This window comes from Triturus cristatus, chromosome 7 (assembly GCF_964204655.1).
Source record: "Triturus cristatus chromosome 7, aTriCri1.1, whole genome shotgun sequence".
Taxonomy (NCBI): Eukaryota; Metazoa; Chordata; class Amphibia; order Caudata; family Salamandridae; genus Triturus; species Triturus cristatus.
Window position 1 is genome coordinate 877,139,601 of NC_140590.1, and position 19,073 is coordinate 877,158,673.

Here is a 19,073-nt window from a genome sequence, read left to right on the forward strand (position 1 = left end):
AGTGACCCCGTCTCGACGCCAGTATCGACGCCAGTGAGGAGTGAGTATCGGCTCTACCTCCAAGCGACCCCGTCCCGACGCCGCTGCTGATCGCATCGACTCGACGCCCTACTCGACGCCGTGAGCGCTGCTCCGGCCCGACATCCCTCGACACCGCTGCGGATTGACCCGACTCCGAGGCACGATCGACGCCGACCTCGACGCCGACATCTCGACGCCGTGGATCCTCGTTTTCTCCGTTTCTCAAGGTACTGTACTTGTGGGGTCTGTTGCGACTCCAGGCTCGACGTAGCGCTCCTCGCGGTCAACGCCGAACCTTGGGAATCTTGTAGACTCGACGTCGTGTGACTCCTGTGGGGGTTACATTGTTGCCAAAGAACTGTGCTCAGAAGAATACTTTGCTAAAGAACTATTTGCCAAGAAGAAACCTTATTTGAACTATTATTTTTCCTGCCAAAGAGTATTTATTAAGACTGTGGTATATTTTTGTCGTTATTTGGTCTTGTGCTAAGCCTTATATAAAAATACTATTTTTATAATAACTTCTGTGTCGTGTCCATCTGTAGTGTATTCACTTTATTACTGTATGTGGTCATAAATGCTTAACACACTGCCTCTGAGATAAGCCTGTCTGCTCTGCCAAGCTACCAAGGGGGTAGCAGGGGTTATCTGAGTGTGTAATCCCCTTGCCCTGACTAGAGTTGGTTGGTCCCTATTTGTCAGAAGTGTATACCTCTGCCAACTAGAGACCGCCGGTTCTAACAGTTATCATTAGTAACCAGTTTAACATCCCCACACGAACCTAGTATGCTAAATAAATATATACAGTGCATAATAATTCACTTCAATATTATTCGTTTAAAACTCAAGTTCGGTGCTTTGAAGCAGTGTTGTACATCCTTAATCACTATCCAACTATCATAAAATAGCAACAGGAATAACATAAGGTTTACAGAAATGAAGTCTGCAAGCGGTTAACACGTTTACAATATCACTCTCTGGAATGTGCTAACAAGGTTTGTTTGCTTCCCTTAAAGCTGTGCATTGTTTATTTCCATATGCTGGGCATTTTGCCCATCTACGCATTAGGGAAACATATTCTAATGGGTTCATAAATACTTTATATCGAAGCTGAAAATTATGTACATCACATAAGTGGCTCCTTGCAGTAACATACAGGAAGTACAGAGAGTCCTCAATTCGCTACCACTGTATCGATAGCCGGGTATAATTCATGCATACTTATACAAATCCACCCTTTACAGTTGAGAATATAGAGTACCACGTGCCTCAACTTATAAGCAGATCTATGTTGCAGTTATTTGTAAGCAGTGCGTCATTAACAGATCAGAAGGGTGGTGTTTTGTGTGTGATTCAGATGCCTTAATTTGGCCTGATGGTACAATTATTTCCCCATGGCACACTGCCAAACTATAAACATACTTCTAATCGTGCCCAACATTATCTCTACACGAGGTTTTGCTTCAACCTGCACAGGCCCTCTCTCTCCTTTCCCCCTCATCTCACTGCTTTTGAGGTGCTCCTCGTTGATGCATCTTTGCATCACTAAGTGTCTTCCATCTCAGCCTCTGTAACCATGACAACGCATCTTCGGCAGGCAGAGAACTCAGTGAGGCTTGCGAGTGGTACAGCCCCAAAACAGTGTCGCACAGAAGGCGCGTTGGAGTCTGGGAGCAGTCTAGCCCATAGCGCCCCTCCCACTCCCAACAAGTAAGGAAGGACTGACTGGTTACCTGGACACATCCATGCTTCCTATCCTTACTCTCCTATCTGCAAAGATTTTAACAATGACTTGTGTCTGCTTCTCCGTCAGGCTAGGATTGCCTCCTTTCCAAGACCATGGTTGCTGCAGCAAGCAAGTGTATCCAATGTACTCTTTTTAGGTTGCGAGGAGGGGTATAGCAGATAAAATCACTGTTTGACATTCAGTGAATAGTCTTTTCTTCTTGATTTACACTGGACTTTCCTTCTCACACAATTAAATAATCGCATTCCTTACATGTTGCATAGATGCAAACATACATGTATGTAGAGCAATACGAACTAAACCTAGGCAAGATGCATATGTATACCCTAGCTTCCGAAGAATGTAGATACCTGGCCAGGAATTGGCCAGTGTAGTATTTATTCAAGGTCACAAACCAATAATGTCACCATCTTCACTTGTAATACAAATGTAGTTTGTAAGCCCTGCTCAGTATCGTTCAGCTGATGCAGGAAGGCAAGCGAGCAGTGTCTTGCTTGAGATTTGAACTCTCCAGTATGTAGAAACAATAGTCAAGTTTTAATCTTGTTATATTTGTAATGTCATGAAAATAACAAGCAATACAAATAGGATAATTATGTGATTTTCCTTTTCTCACTTGTTTGCACCTGATTTCATTTAGGGGTAGTGTTTCTTGCAATGCCAGGTCATTCTACTTTGAGGAGCTTTACTTGATCTGGCATCTTGGAACCCTATGCACCCCTGTCATGAATTATCTGGGGTTTGGTGCTGTGTGACACAAAACCTTTTAACCTTCCACTAGCTTTGAATTGCAGCACAAAAATCATTTTGCTCATTAAAGTTGGGAAATGCTCTTGTTTTGACAGCTTTGTATCACAGAGCATGATTGTTCACACTAAAACTTAGTCAATTTTGGCCATCGTTTGATTATTCAACCAAAAAGCAAAGATCTCGTAATTGAAATAAACTGTATGTTATCCACTGTGATTATGTTGATATTACTTGCAAAAAACAACTCTGCTTGTCATCTTACTAGTAGTTGAAATCCAAAATTCACTGGAATTACATTTCTGTGAATTATTGAAAATGTTCGTGGCTGCTCTGGAAACCAAAGTCAACCTTGGTAAAAATGTTTAACCCGGCCAAACACTTCAGGATGCCATGACTACTTTGGAACCTGGTAGCTTTCATGGTTAGGTGCCAGTGCTATGGATGTTCATCCAGCTCTGTGTATTTTCTATATTTGAGAATGTATGTATAATATCTGCAAATACATGTCTATAGGTAAATATTTATAATAACACAGATAGATAGATAGATAGATAGATAGATAGATAGATAGATAGATAGATAGATAGATAGATAGATAGATAGATAGATAGATAGATAGATAGATAGATAGATAGATAGATAGATAGATAGATAGATAGATAGATAGATAGATAGATAGATAGATAGATAGATACTTCCATTGCTGGCTCATCGAATGGATGTTCATCCAGTTCTGAAAGCCATCCAGTAAGTTGCAGCCCTCTGACAGAATGATGGAGTGGTACCCAGCTCAGAAAAGATTTCACTGGGTGTGTTTGTATGTGTGAATACATATCTGTAGGTACATATAGGTCGATTTAAATAGATTTAGATAGGTCTCTAAATACACATGTATGTGTGTATATAAATATCTATGTATATATATACACACACACAGAAAGTTACACCTCTATATGTACATATTACCTTGTATACTGCACACAACTATTTATATATGCACATGCATTAATGTACACCCACATACATATTTGCATTAATTACATATGTTATTTTTTTTCCAGTCAAACTGAAGTGCAGATTCCTCATCAAAATGAAAGCTTCCTAAACATGCAATTTTCAAGGCAGTCCCCTATTTTTCGAAATCCAGCCTCTTCGCCACTAATAATGCTGCCAGCCCCTGGTTGGAGTTGGGCGAATGGCACGCCAATATGCAGCCTGATCTATGTTTTAATCAAAGGGTGAGCTGACACACCACGCATGTCTTAATCTGAGCCTGAGCAACGTGCATCCCCTCCACTTTGACCTCACAGTTAATCTGCATTCAGGCAGAAGCTCGTGTTTCTCTCCCTGGCAGATTTTTCCTGTGTGTGTTTTCCTCCTGCCTGCATTTTTTCCTCTCGCTCGTGGATGCTCCTCGAGTGGTCCGGCGGCGGTGCCTTGCCTGAGCTGAGCCTGAGCATCTCGTCGCTTGATCTAGAGAGAGGGGCGCCTGCGAGGATCGGATGCCTGCCCCTTGAATATTAATCCAGGCACCATGCAGCAGCATCACAACCGCTGTACCTAGTGAGGGAGGGAGGGGGACTGCTTCACCGGCAACAAAGGAGGAAGAGGAAGTGTGTGTGGGGCCGAGAGGAAGATGAGGAGTCCTCCAAAACGGAGCACTCTTATGACGGATCTGGCGTTTTTCAGCACGATGGTCCTGCGGGCTCTGCTGCTCCTCTCCCTCGTCCATTGGTAAGAGCATCTTTGCATCCTAATGTCGCTTTCGTGGGGGGAAGGGCGGAGGCGGGGGGTCTGCAGCTTTTTTAAAAGGGGGGAAACGGGTGATCAGCAGCTGTGTTGACATGCAGGGGTGTGGATCTGGGCAGTGGCGATCTGTTATGTGGCAAATGGTTTCTATGTATATAGCAGGGCAATGGGGAGACGATGCGCTGTGTACAATCGCCTGGCCCTTGCAGATGTGCTGCTGTGTTGGCTGTACAGATATGTGGTCCGTGACTGCCCGTAGCACGGGGAGTCGGGGAGGGAGGGGATAACATCAGCAATGGCACTGCTGTGTCTTGTGGTGTGCTTCGTTCACCGCACCACTCCATTGTGGAAATGTTGCGACCGCCCTCCTGCATCCCAAAAACCTGTCTGCATAGGTACTCCTGTGGGATAGGCAGCGCATTGGTATTATTGTCATCTTAGGGGGGAGGCGGGGGAATTCAGGATTTCAGCACCAAGAACAGCGATTTCATTTCCGTAAAAGCTGTGCACAGACTGTCGATGAATAGTATTTGTTTCTGTAGGGCCACTGAGGGCACGGCCCGCGTGCAGCGCGTGTCAACTGAATCGTGTATCTGTGGGGGTTGTGTGTGAGCGTTTGTGGACATAAACTTTGCTCCTCTTATAGCAAATTTCGATGTACACATACAAACATTGTTGGCATGTATAGTAAACAAGCACATCCTTAATGTTCAAAGATGGGAGGCACCTAACTGTGTCCATAGCCTGCCTGCACGATGTGCTGTGTGCTCAAGTGGAGAGGCAGGAATACTCCCACTGCAGTGATAGTAATTATGCTGAAACTGACATTTTAGCACAGTGTGTGGAATGGGCTCTTGACAGTGTTCTGAGTATGGACGTGATGCAATGCTAACTATGGAGTTTGCTCACTTTTCGCCTAGGCCAACTGTGTCCCAATATACACTACCTCTGTGGTCTCTAACGCAACTAGCTAGACAAGCTCGATTTACCTCTACATTATTGATATTTTGGTCAACCTATACAATTAGATCAGCTAGTGACTAAACCACCCTACCACACTAGCAGGGTCTGCCCAAGTGAAAGAAAGGCCGACGCTCAGGTTTCACAGTACTGGCCCTAGGCTCTTTGCAACCATTTCTGGAATTCCTTGAGTGGGAACAGGTGATTTTACATGCAGTGACGTCAGTGAGTAGTTCCCCGAGGCCCAACTCATCATTAGGTTATATTTTAAGACAGTGTCTGGAAGTATCTCTGTGTTAGGCATGTGAAGAGGGGATATGGCGCTTAATAAGAGCGAATTTGTGACAAAGGTGTTTCTTCTCCCCCCCCCCACGCCCCCACGCCCCCCCCGCCCCCCCGCCCCCCCCAATGATTTTCGAAAATTTTGTTTTGTGGACCCGTGGCCTCTTTTGAGACTTACACCATTCACGCATCAGCACTATCAACAACGTGTGCCTTATAAGGCACCATCTTGTTAATAATGGAGTAGCCCACGTGATGCACATATGTTTCCAAATTCATGTTGGCTTCACGAGGTGGACGCCCACAGATGCTTCAGTTGCCATTCTTTATTCAAGGAATTGGAATGCATTTATATTGTCCGTTTTTCACCTTACATATGTGGTTCAGTAAAATTACCAACACAGAGCTTCTCTGAAAATCACGCTGGCCTGGTTTCACTTTGAAATTGCAGACATCTTGCTGACAATTTCGAGCACACACAGGAACAAGACCGCAGACATGTGCGATGAAAGAGCCATTCAAGATGGCAGCCCCCGTCCCCTTCAGTTTGCAGTGCTGGAAGCTGCCGGGTCAATAAGTATCTTTTGTTTCTAAAAAACCTGAAAGGAATTTGCATTTGAAATGCAGTAAACACTGCCAGCGCCGCTTCAGAATGAAGTGCCCGCTGAGTGTTAATCACCCTGACACATGGACTTCTCTGTAAACAACACTATAATAGGGTGACAGAAGCATCCTTCTTCTTTGCCGCAGACAGGAACCCACCACAAATAGATGGAGTTCTCTGTGTTTAAGGCAGAAGGGATGAATGCTAATCTAAGCTTACTTTTTTTAAAGTTTAAATCATGTAGTTTCAATTCACGGAGAAGTCAATGCAGAAAACTTTCTGGCCAGTTCGGAGGTTTCCAGTGAAACAATGAGATTTACTGTGTGCGTTTAAACATATAGAAATGTTCAGTTAAAATCACTCTCTCTCTCTCAAGTGGTCAGAGCTATACCGAACTCCTGAAGTAAATAACTTAACACACAAACAAATGCACACATACATAAATACATGGATACATATGTGTTTTCCTGGTCAAAGTCTGCTCATGAATGAAATAGGAATACAATTAGCTATTTAAGGTCGTACATTTAAATTGTATTTTTATTTATTTAAGTTTATCTGGTCTGCAATTTGGCCTGTTCAGAACACTAAGGAATGCTAAAATATGGACACGGACAGCATATGAAACTTATGCAGGGGCTAACTCCCGAACTAGTCCAGACAGAGCGAATCAGGGTGCCTTTCTGAACTTTAACAGGTCTATTTCCAGTCTTTGGTAGCAAGGAGATCTATTCCATAACATAACAGTTGCACGTGGGCTAGCGGATTGCCTGCTGGTTTTGGAAGTGAGACCACTGATGTCTGTTTGTCTGGCAGGATTGAAGGATCTTCACCGTGTATCACAAGTGCAGAAATCAGTGCAAGATATGCATTTTACCCAGGTGTGAAATGATGTTGGACATTTAGGAGCGGTGTTCTTATTGCAATGTACAAAATACTTTAAAGCATTTCTCAAAGCAAGATGTTTAGTTTAACCAAATCCAGTGGTCAATGTAGGATGTACAACTAACCAAAATGCAATTGAAGATGTAATGTTTGCACAGGGGCGCGGAGGCGCGGAGTCACGGCATGTAGCACACAGTTGGGGCATATGAGCTTTCGGGGTAGTTTGGTGGGGAGGTTTGTGTGCAGGTCTTAGTTGTGTGGGGTGCTTCTGGGAAGGCCTCAGATGGCGGGTTTCTGCTGCTCATGAATGCTGTTAAAGGTTGTAAATTTAAATTAGATTTATTATCTATTTAAGTTCATTTGTTGAACACTCAGCCTACTTTATGGCCTCTTCAGAACACTAAAGAATGCTAAAATATGGACACGGTCATGCTAACTCTGTCGGATGGGGTAGTCGCAGCAGGATGCACCATTGGAGTCACTCTCTTTAGCACTGGTCCATGGTTGACAGGGCATCAGAAGGCCCACCCTAACTAGGAAGGAGCTTCGAATACTGAGCAACCCATCATTTTCGCTGCTGCTCTGGTGAAGAAAGACAATCAATGCATCACCATATGCTGGCAAAAATTGGTAGTTGTCTTTGCATAATATGAAAAATGGCGGCTGGTATTGTGGTGTGTTGTAGGCTGCAATGATTGTTTTTACTGAAAATGCTTTAGTGAAAACACTTTTGAGATGGTGGGTTTCACGTCAATGTGAAGGGAGTGCAGTGTATGATGTAGTCTGTGCCCCTCAGAATCCAGTTGGGTTGATGGTTGCTGGTCTGGCCTGCCACACTCTAAATACATCCTTGTTACCCTTAGAGTGAACAGACCTTCATGGAAGTTATGTATGATTGAGATTTTCCAACTAAATGGTGCTTATGCTTCAGAAAAGTTTGGGGTTTTGAGCGAGTATCTTAAATGTATCCCGTTTCTGTATAGAATATGAATGTATTGAGCAGCCTGACAACAGGATATACACCCTGGACTTTCATCAAAATGGTCTCTAGCCATATTATTTTGCAGCAAATACCACTTTTAGATGATCTCTTTCAGTGTATCAGTCCATCCTCTTCGCCCAAAAATTTGTATTTTCCTTTCAATGGTTACCACCCTCATCCATACATTATAAATTGTAGTTATGATGGAATAAGAGGAACACACTATTTTATTGTGGGCACCCTCTATATGAAAAAATTCTCTATAATTCCAGGGGTTATGAAGCACACAAACCTTTGAAAGCAAAAAAAGTGTTCTGCATAAATGGCCGAGAAGTGCTGCACAGTACAGAATATGGGAACATTTTCGTGCGGGGAAGTTTATTGTAATAGTTTTCTATGGGTTAGGAAAATATTGTAGGAAACCTGTGGAAAGAAGATATTTTTGAAGGCCACAGACCTAATTTATAATTAGAGTTCTCTGTACTTTCAGAGCAGCTGCAATCATGTCAGCTCTTCTGAAGGCACAGAATTGTGATGAACATCCATCATATGTCAGGTGACCCCTTTCATGTTTTTCAAAAACAAACTCGCTAAGTGGAAGTTTGTTCTTGAAAAACACAAAAGAAATTACCCTAGCACTCTTGGCGTTCTCCACGCTTTTGCAATCACATTTGTTATTATATTGAGCCTCGGCCACGCATGTGCTGCTCTGTGAGGCATGCTGCATCTAGACTGTGGACTTGAAGCACCTCACATCTTTTCCATTCATACCTATTCGTGCCCTTCATAAATGCCTACTTTTGTTTGGTCAGTATGCTTTCACAGTCCCATCTTTTGGTGTTTTGGACCCTCCCAGGTGACTGCCCCAGTTGCGTGTGGTTTTACTCTTTTTTATTTATGTTCCTTCCTGCGCACTCTTTTTTTTTTTGCTTTCCCTCCGCTTGTGTATCAGCACAGCACCCGCTTCATGGATGCCGCGCTTGATGGTTTGGGCAGCAGCAAAGTGCTACGCATGAATATTTTATAACCAGTAGCGTGTGTTAAAAATAATTCTTTTGTTTTCGCAGCACAGCGCTAACAATGCTTTTTTTATTTTGCACGTGCTTAGGGCCTAATTACAATGTCAGTCAGAGTTTCCTCTTCCCGACACCAACTCGGAATCGGAACTGACTGATTCACGGTCAGCGGTTCCTCCCGACCAATTACGATGCAACCGAAGACTGTTTGGTTGGATTCCCATTGACTCCTATGGGAGCCCAAATTCCACCCCACAACACAGGCTGCTATGGGCAAAAGTGAGGTGTATGGAAAACTCTGCACCCTGTTGCAGGCACCCCATGGTGCAGGGTGTTACAGGGGGTCCCTTAGGTATCCCCTCGGCCCCCATCTGGAGGTCGTAGGATGAAGGGGGCCCAGCTAAGGGCCCCAAAAATCACTTTCTGACAGCCTTTTTGTGTCAGACAGACAGACTCGGAAAGGCTGTTGGAAACCAACATCGTAATCGCTCAGTCAGAAACTCAGTCCATATAGCTGTATGAAGCGGGTCCAACCGACGTGGATTCTTCTATAGCCAGTCAGAACCGAATCGGAAAGGCCATGCGGTTTACAAACTGACCGCGAACATCGTAGTCAGTCAGTCTGATTGTAAACCGACCAAGTTGGTTGGAAGGGTTCCAACACAGTCTAGGAGATTCTGAATGTAGGGAGCAGACTTTCCACCCTACATTGTAATCGGCCCCTTAATGCGATTCCATGCTTAGCTGATGGCATTGGGTTTCCTTTGTCTCTGCAATGTTTCTTCCCTCGAGCAGCAGTGTTGTATTTGTAAATAAGTTGTAAATCTGTGCTGACAACAACTCCTCGATGTAGTTATTTAGCTTTACTTTGAGTTTTGTTTTGGTTTGCCTTTTGTATAACTAAAATGTGTACGCACCAAGCAACGCCGGCAACACAATTGCTACCATATAGTATTTTTATGCTGGGTGGACGCTCATTCCAAGTTCTTTTCCCTTCAAAGTGGGGGAAAAGAGAACCAGATCTGGACTCAAGCGTACACATAGTGGGAAGCTTCGGCCTCCCTCTCCCACCTATGTGATGCAGTGCTCGGTTGATGCCGCTAGAGGGAGCAAGTGAGCAACAACAGTTTTGGAGAGCAGAGAGCAGAGTCAGAATCCAGACCGCCACGGCAGGATAGGTCGAGCGAACCGCCGCCGCTGCTGATGTCGATGCGGTTACTGGACAAACAGCCGTTGACTGCCCTCGCTGCGTGAGCCACCGCAGAGCCGCAGAGCCGCGGAGCCGTGGAGCCATTGAGCCACTGAGGGAAATCGCCGCGAGAGCTATCGCCAGTGTCTGCAGAAGCCTGGGTCCCTACTGCCTGCCTGCCCGACCGCCTTGCCTTGCCTTGTCTGTGCCTGAGCCGAGCCCGAGCGAGTCGCTCGGTTGCATCGCGTGCTGGGGAGGACAAGAAAAGCAGGTGTGTACTCCCAAGAAATCCTACACAGCCGAGGCTCTGGGCATTTGGGCATTGAGCGTTGAGAGGCAGTGAGTGGTGTAGCAGGACGAGGGGGAAACCATTGCTGCAATCCAGCGGAGATACCCGGGTAGGTCTGAGTGTGCGTCTTTCGACACAATGGCACAGTGTCAGTGATAGTGACAGTGACTGGACACCACCCCCACTTAAAAACCAAGGGGGGGCTGGATTTAGGAGTACAGTTTGGGAGTTGCAAGTAGCCTAAACTGCCGGAGTTGAGCAGAGCTGGGCTGTGTGAGGACGCGAAGGACGCGCCATTCCTTGCTGTTTTACTATGTATTTGATTCCTTGATTACTGTGACTACCTTCTCGCTTGCCCGAGCCTGCCTGAGCGCTTGTCTGAGCGCGACCGGAGCAGAAGCCGAATTCGGAAATATCCCTCTCGACGAAGGAGCGGGCAAAAACTCTCACTGATGTGGAGTCGTCATTACATTTCAAACATATAACTTTGCCAAACCTTTCTCTCTAGAAGCTGGAGTCGCTGACGGGCTTGGGAGTATACGGGGAGCTGGGCGGTTAGATTGACATTTTTAGTATTAGGCCTGGGCCGGAGCCTGAACAAAGTGGGGCCTTCGGGTAAAGAAAGTTGTAGATCTGAAGAATATCACTTTCATTAACCATCGGTCAGAATTGTGGAATTAAAACTAAACCTACAACTACATCACACCCATCGTTAACGTCAACACCATGAGATCAGGGCAAGTAAGAACTGTGGGTTCAACATCAAAATGCGCTAAAAGGTTGCAGCAACCTACTGTCCTGAAAAATCTAAAAACCAACGTATCCGGTCAGTCTCAGTCCCAGTCCCTTATATCCCCTATTGCGCGGATGTTTGAGAAGTCTGGCAAAATACCGGACAAATTTCAATTTTTGAAGGATCCTGCGGGAAGTATTTGGACAATGAGCTCTGAAACTAATATTGAGAGACTCCAGACTCCTATGAAACCTACCAATAGTAATATCGATTCTCTAAACCCTACGGAAACCACGAAACAAAATGAAAAAGTGGAGCTACTAGAACAAAATTGGAACTACAATAATTTTGAGAAAACAAATCTAGATACTGGAGAGACTGGTGAACGGCTACAACGGACCTTCCAGGAAGAACCTCCAAAAGAGATGTTAAATTGTAGCCTAACACCGAAGAAGGAAAACAATCTCCTTGTAACACCTAACTCGAAAGCTAGCCCACTTAATAAACCTTACTCGCAATCCACGGCAGGAAGCCAGGAAATCTGTGAGGATAGGATTGAACACGCAATTCAAAGGATCCCCCTGGAAGTGAAAGTTGACGTAAAGAAAAACTTGGTTCTAACTGCTGAAGGAACTGAAACACTCCCTAAACACCATGGGGACTATCACCTGAGTGACAATTACACCAACACTCCTAAGGAAATGAAAAAAGAAACCACTATGCAAGGGGCAAAAACAGAGGGACTACAGGGATTCAACAAACAGGAGATAGTGAAACCCTGGGATATTTTCTACCAAACATCGACCCTTACGTTAGAAGCTCTTCATTACCAATCGAACAAAATGGACATACAGATTGATCTTCTAAAAATGATGGCTACGAATGTAGCGGGAATTGATAACAAACTGGCCCAATTAAATGATTTTATAATCAGGGCACAAAGGGAAAATGAATCAAGTACTTCTGATTCTATCTATGTTCCAATTATGGATAAGTTATCAGCTCTACCAGCAGTTTTAACCACCATAATAGAAGATACAAAAAGAGAGATTCGATCCAGTATGGTCAATCCGGTAATAATCCCAGAAAACACCAAGGGAACGCAAGAAATATCAGCTGAGTTTGGATCTGATATCCTTATAGACAAAGATTCACATAACCTAGTAAACCAGCCCTGTGATAAAACCAACTTACAGACACAGCAGGCTAACGACTTAATGCTCAATGATTATATGTGCGAGACTTCAATTAAAGTGGATAAAATGGACTCTAATCAGAGTGACACTGACTCAGATGGTTTTACGAAGATATCAAAACGTCAAAAGAAAAAACTCCGTAAAGCACGAAAAAATGAGAAAACAAAGCCGAGTAATACAAACAATAAAGTTGAGAAGGAACCATTACCTATTACAGAAAACATTACTAACATGAAAGAAAAGGTCAATTCCTTCCCTATTTTTGAAATAAAATCATCAAAAGGCCAAAATATAACAAAATTTGAAACAACAAAACTTGAAGAAAAAAAGCGTATATACGTCAGTTGAGGAGGACAAAGTAACATTGGAAATGCAAGAGCAGAATGGGAAACAAAAACATCTGCAAACAATATCAAACGGGGAGGTTAATCAAAGTAGGGAGGAAAATGAACCTTTCACTAATAATTCGGATAAAAGAAATGGAATTAAAACAAGAGTCATCACGGATGTAATGATCCCTCATCATAAGCTGTGCTACGAGGAAGACTCAAAAAAAGAAAGGGCCCCCATAGTACGGAGGGCAGAAAATAGCCCTGAAATACCTAATGAGTGGGTCAATCTGCATATTCAAAGCATGGATGGGAGTAAAACAATCAGCTTGCGAACGAATCAAATAGAGCAAAAGGACCAAACTAGTCAACATATCCCTAAAAATGCTGAGAAACTTATATTTACACCAGAATTCCAATCTAGAGGTAAACAAGACATACTCAGCCGAGGGAATCTACTCCGACTCTTTAAATCTATACCCTCACTGAATAACATTGTAAGTGAAGACATTATCTCGGTACAATTTATTGAGGATGAATTGAATACTCAAACTCCAACTCTAATCTCATTAACAACATTATCTTTAGTTGATCAGATAATGAAGGAGCAGCAAATATTTAAATCATGGGGTATAATACTAACGAAACAACTCCCAGAGGTCTACCCCACTCCCTTTATAGATGTGGACAATCTACCAAAACAAAAAATACTAAGGTCCAAGCTTACGTCAGTATTAAAAAACGCACTAGGTAGATCCCCGGAAAAAAAGGTATGCCCAAATCTCCAAAGTAAGGGAGAAACAAACCTAGAAATGAAAGAAAAATTGATTAATATGGCACTCCATAGTAACCATACACAATGATATGGCCTTTCAACTCCAACAGGACCTACCACTAAAGATAAAGAGACAATAGAAATATGTTCATGGAACATTAATGGTTTGAGGGGGAAAATATGCAATGCGTGTATAGACTCAATAACTGGACATCCAGAAATAGTAGTACTGCAGGAAACATGGTAACTTAAGCCATTCATGCTACATGGCTATGCTGGATACTATAAGAATGGAACGAAAGAGCATAGGTTCGGGCGAGTAAGTGCTGGGCAGGCAATATTCATCTCTAATGCGTTGCACAATGACCATGAACAAGTGGAGACAGATGACCCGACTATTTTGATGGTCAAACTCAGTTATAAAACAAATACTCAAAACGTTAGAACTATATATCTGATCTCTGTTTATATATTACCCTCAAATAAGAGCAGAGAGACAGTATGTGGAACCCTGAATGCAGTTCTAATTGACAAAATGTTGAATGACCCAATAGCGGATTTTCTGGTCACCGGGGATTTTAACCTCAATTTAATGTCTTCTCATATAAGAGATGAGACCACGCTTATCCAAGACCTACAACGGCTAATTCCTGAGCAGGATATAGGGACGGCGACCTTTTCCAACTGTAATCGAATAGGACTGACCTTCTTAAAGTACACGGAAGCTTTGGGCCTTCGACTACTAAACGGAAGAGTAAAACCAGATGTTCCACCTAAATACAGCTACTATGGTCATAAGGGAAATTCCAGGTTTGACTATACAATGACATCACTTTGTATGTTCCAAGACATCATTTCATATCGATTAATAAAGGTAAACGAAAGTGATCATGCCCAGCAGTCAATTCTAATGGATATTGGAGTAACGACGAAAAAGACCTACCGGACCGTTCAAGGGCACATTGGTACTATTAATTATAAAAAATTGATCTGGAACATGGAAAATAAAGATGAAATGAAAGAACAACTAGAAATGATCCTGGATAAAACCTTGAAAGACACTACATCAAAAACAGCGATAGAGCAATGGGAAAAATTGATCGGCATCCTAACTAAAACAGAAGGTCAATTAAGACCAAATAGGACAAATTACAGGACGGAAAATAAAACGGAAAACGAAGTTACTTTGAATATGCCGCTAACAATAAGATCACTAAAGAAAGAACGAAACAGGATCATCGAAGATCCAACAAAACAGGGAGAAATGCAGAACACATGGGAAAATTAAAGTCATTAAATCAGAATTTGAAAAAACTAATATGGGGTGAGAAAAGTAAAGCTGAACAAATAATTTGGGCAAAAATATTTCACGCCAGTAAGCAAAAGAACTCAAGGGACTTCTGGACTATAATCAACGGTCTTGTAAGACCCCATAAGCAAGCAGTCTCATCACCTCTGTCTGAGCAAGAATGGGATAAGTACCTGAGGAGGCACCTGAATCAAGAGACTCCGTATACAACCCCAATAGAAATGAAACAGGGGCATAAAACAGTCAATGTAAACACCACTTTTTATCAAGGTAGTCACACAGACTCATTCATAGACATTGATAAAGAAGTGATAATCAAACTTATAAAACAACAGAAGAACTGCGCTCCGGGCCCAAATGGGCTACTGTTTGCGCTGCTCAAAGAAAAACCAGAATTATGGGCACCCATCTTAGAAAAATTATATTTAGAAGTTGCTCGGACTGGAACGGTACCTAAGTCGTGGCATGGCTCCCTAATAAGCCCCATTTTTAAAAAAGGTGATTGGGCTCGGCCTGAAAACTACAGACTGATTACATTGCAAGATACTGACGCTAAGCTTTTTGCCAGATTAATACTTACGAAGCTAACAGAATGGCAGATGGAAGAAAAAATAATGCCCATAAACCAAACAGGCTTTATCCAAGGATTAGGTACCACTACCAACATAATGATTCTTGCACTTTTAATTGACAAGTCGCTCCGGTTAAAAAAACCTTTGTACCTTTGTTTTATAGACTTTAAATCGGCGTTTGACTGTGTCAACCGAAAACTCCTTTGGAAAAAATTAGAAAAAATGGGAATTCCAACTCCACTCCTTAAGTTAATCTGCCTTCTATATTCAGAGACATGGGCGAGCGTGAGGATGGGTGATGGTCGTACGCTATCGAGGGAGATCCCAGCAAATGAAGGCCTGAAGCAAGGCTGTGTGCTAGCTCCCCTTCTTTTTAATCTGTTTCTTGCTGATCTACCTCTAATTTTAGATAAAGAAAATGCATATCCCCCGAAACTTGCAGAAAAGAGGCTCACAAATCTGATGTATGCGGACGATGTCATTTTGATGAGCCACACAAAAGTGGGCTTACAGCGGTTAATTAGAAGAACTTATATATATTCAAATGAGAACGGGATGGTTATAAACAAGACCAAAACCAAAATTATGGTGGTTGCCAAAAATGCTAGGCTTAAATACAAAAGCCGTTGGTTTATGGAAAAAATAGAACTTGAACAAGTCGAGGTCTATAGATACCTCGGCGTACTATTTGATGGAAAAGGCACCTACCATCTACACAACAAAGAGTCACAAAGAAAAGCTAACACACTAACTTCAGCTTTTAGAACTATCCAGAAGTCTTTACCCACCCTGACCTATGGCCCCCTTCTAAGTTTAGTTGGTGCAAAACTTTTACCCGCGATTACATATGGCAGCGAAGCTCTGATGGGTAATGACAGCGTCAACCTGAACAAAACCATAACCAGAGTTTACAGAGCGCTTTTCCACCTTCCAGCAAATGCGTCCCCTTCGCAAATAAGGTTGGAGTTTGGCCTTACCAATCAAGAGTTTGCAAGGCAAGGACATTTTATAAAAGTCTGGAATCGAATAAAATCCGATCAACATAATGAGATTTCTCAGCTCTTATGGTCAGAAATACTAAGGGACACTAACTCCACTGCTGCTCGCTATCTTAGTGAGGCAATTAAAGCATTTGGAATTACATCATTATGGGAAATGAACATAACTAAGTTATCATTTATGAAAATTATTAATACAACTGCAGCCCACTTATCTGTCGTAAAGGACAAGGCCATTCTTACAAAGAGAAACCATGCATGGATGGTAGTAAATGGATATAAAAAGAAGGAGATCCAAAAATATTTGACGACCCCGTGGACGGGAAAAAATAAGCAGGTTCTGCTGAAAGCGAGATTCAGATCTATGCCTGGGCTATGTCATCTACGACCATGGGAATTTCAAGAAACCAAAACAAAATGTAGACTGTGTAAGTGGGGAGAGGAAGAGATTTCTCATTTACTATGTATTTGTCCTGAACTACTACAAGAAAGAAAAAGACTGCTTAAGGCCCATTTTAATTCTCGCAGTATACGGTCATGCAGGCAGGCGGTGATCAAATGTATGGTTCCAGACAACATCATTTTAAATGTATCTTTTGTAAAGTTCTTAAATATAGTTAAAAAAAAACTCGGTGAGGCATAAACTGTAAATATTTAATTGACTAAGTTAGTCCATGTAATGCAATTTTATGCGATTTTATAGTAAGAATATAACTTTTAATTCTTTGCCCTCTTTTTATTATTTTTGATATATACTGTTGTAAGATTTTAAATAATCAATACAATAAAAATTACCTTACCTATGTGATGCGGCACAGGCACCATCTGGCCAGCGGCAGCAATAATATACAACCCGAAGGCCTCTTCCCTCAGGATTCAGCGTTCCCTCCTCCTCCCACTTTGGCTCCCAGTATAGGGTTGTGCTCAGGCAGTGGGGGGTTTTGTAAGTAAAACTACTTGTAAAATGCCCGCTGCTGCTAGGTGTGTTCAGCTTCAGCTTCGGCTCCGTCACTGCTCACAATTCACTTAATCACCCCACCTGACACCTTGCCAGAAGCATACACTGTTGGCAAAAGAGAAGAGAAAGCCTGGTTGCAGCCAATGATGGTTGAGTGTGAGGCATCGGGTTTCCTTCATCTCCTCAGGGTGTATTACAGTCTTTCCTTTTGATCTGTGATAAGTCTGTGAGTGAACAGTTTATCGCCCTGCATTTTCTCTTCTTTCCCCAGCCTATGTAATTAGAGCTTAGGTATTCCTCAGACATGTATAAAAACAGCCTCTGAAGAGGGCAGGGTTATTGTGGTGGGCCCTTTGAAATTTAGATAAACAACTTAATTTACAAACATCGGCGAGGCAGGGCAACCCACACTGACTCTGTATGTGGTCGCCCCTCCCGAATGCCATAGTGCTAATAAACTTACATTAGTTTTTCAGGTCGGCATGTCTCTGCATGTTTGTTTTTTAATGGACTTCCGACCACCCTTTAATTGGTGAGTGCTACAAATACTGTTGCAGGAATACAGTTAGGGCAAAGCTACTGCCACCGGATGCAAGGAAAGGAAGTCTGACTACAATGTGAGAGGATTTCGCTGTGTGGCTTGTTTTCAATGAGTTACTGCAATTGGGGCCTCCATCAAACTTGTCCATTATGGGTGCACAATTGAGCAGTGTTCTATTTGTTCCCCTTACAGCACAGCCCTCCTCTATGTGTGCGAGAGTATTTTGCTGCCTTTAATTCCTATAGCCTGTGAATGACAAGAAATCAGCAAACTGCTCATATGGCCTCCTCCCAACAACTGTCTCACTAAATGATATCACTGTGAGGTGCAAAGGAGCATTTTCATATGTTTTAAAATAAAGCACTGCTTTTCTGTGCAATTAGTGGACAATTGAACACATATTGCATAAGGCACAATGAAACACCATGTAACACAGAATGTGTGAAAAGTATAACTAAAACATCTAAACAAATTTGAAATTAAGCACAAACCATCAAGAACAAGTGTCACACAGCTGCAAGAAAAACTCATAACTACAGCAGTCAATTACAGTCATGAAATTCATTTTAGTGTGATATCAAAAAAGAAGTAATAAGGTTTTGCTCAGACTTATTTTCTATATATGAGCACAGAAGAAGACCAATACCATTGGGCAGGGCTAAGTTGTGGGTACATTTTACTACTAAGGGTTTAGTAATGTATCTGTAACAGTGGTGGTAGGTATCATGGCAGATTGGCAGGGCCTGGGGACGATAAAAATAAAATTAAAATAAAACCACTTACCTGCCTCACGCCTTGGGCCACACCGCCGACTCGGTGCTCTTCTGGTACTGCGCTGCACAGGTTCCCAGGCACTCCTGCGGCCAATCCTGACGCTGCTCTCATATTTGAAAGCAGCCTCAGGATTGGCCTGAGCGCTGGAAATTTGTGCTCCAAGGGAGACTGGGAGCCTGTGCTTTGCAGTCTCCAACCCGGCAACACATCTGGAGTTGGAGACAGCTCAGTGCGCATGTGTGTTTGCCCTGCCTGCGAGGGCCAGCCAAAACTACATGCGCACTGACAATTGTGCTGCGCACCACTCCCCCTCCAGCTTCACAGCCTGTCATCGTCTGCCCTGCCCCAAGACTTGTTAGTGCTGAAAAATAAAAAGATAATAGACCTGTTTTATTATCGTTTTATTTTTTGAGT

General features: G+C 42.8%; 1 protein-coding gene across 2 annotated transcripts in view; it reads left to right on the forward strand.

The window, feature by feature from the left end:
- The first annotated feature begins 3,766 nt into the window (after positions 1 to 3,766).
- Positions 3,767 to 19,073, forward strand: part of GABRG2 (gamma-aminobutyric acid type A receptor subunit gamma2) — a 510,299-nt gene continuing 494,992 nt past the window's right edge. For both annotated transcript variants that reach the window (XM_085617829.1, XM_085617830.1), the window contains exon 1: positions 3,767 to 4,252. In XM_085617829.1, coding sequence (XP_085473955.1) covers positions 4,155 to 4,252 — 98 coding nt within the window. In that variant the 5' untranslated portion in view covers positions 3,767 to 4,154. The remainder of the gene's footprint in view (positions 4,253 to 19,073) is intronic.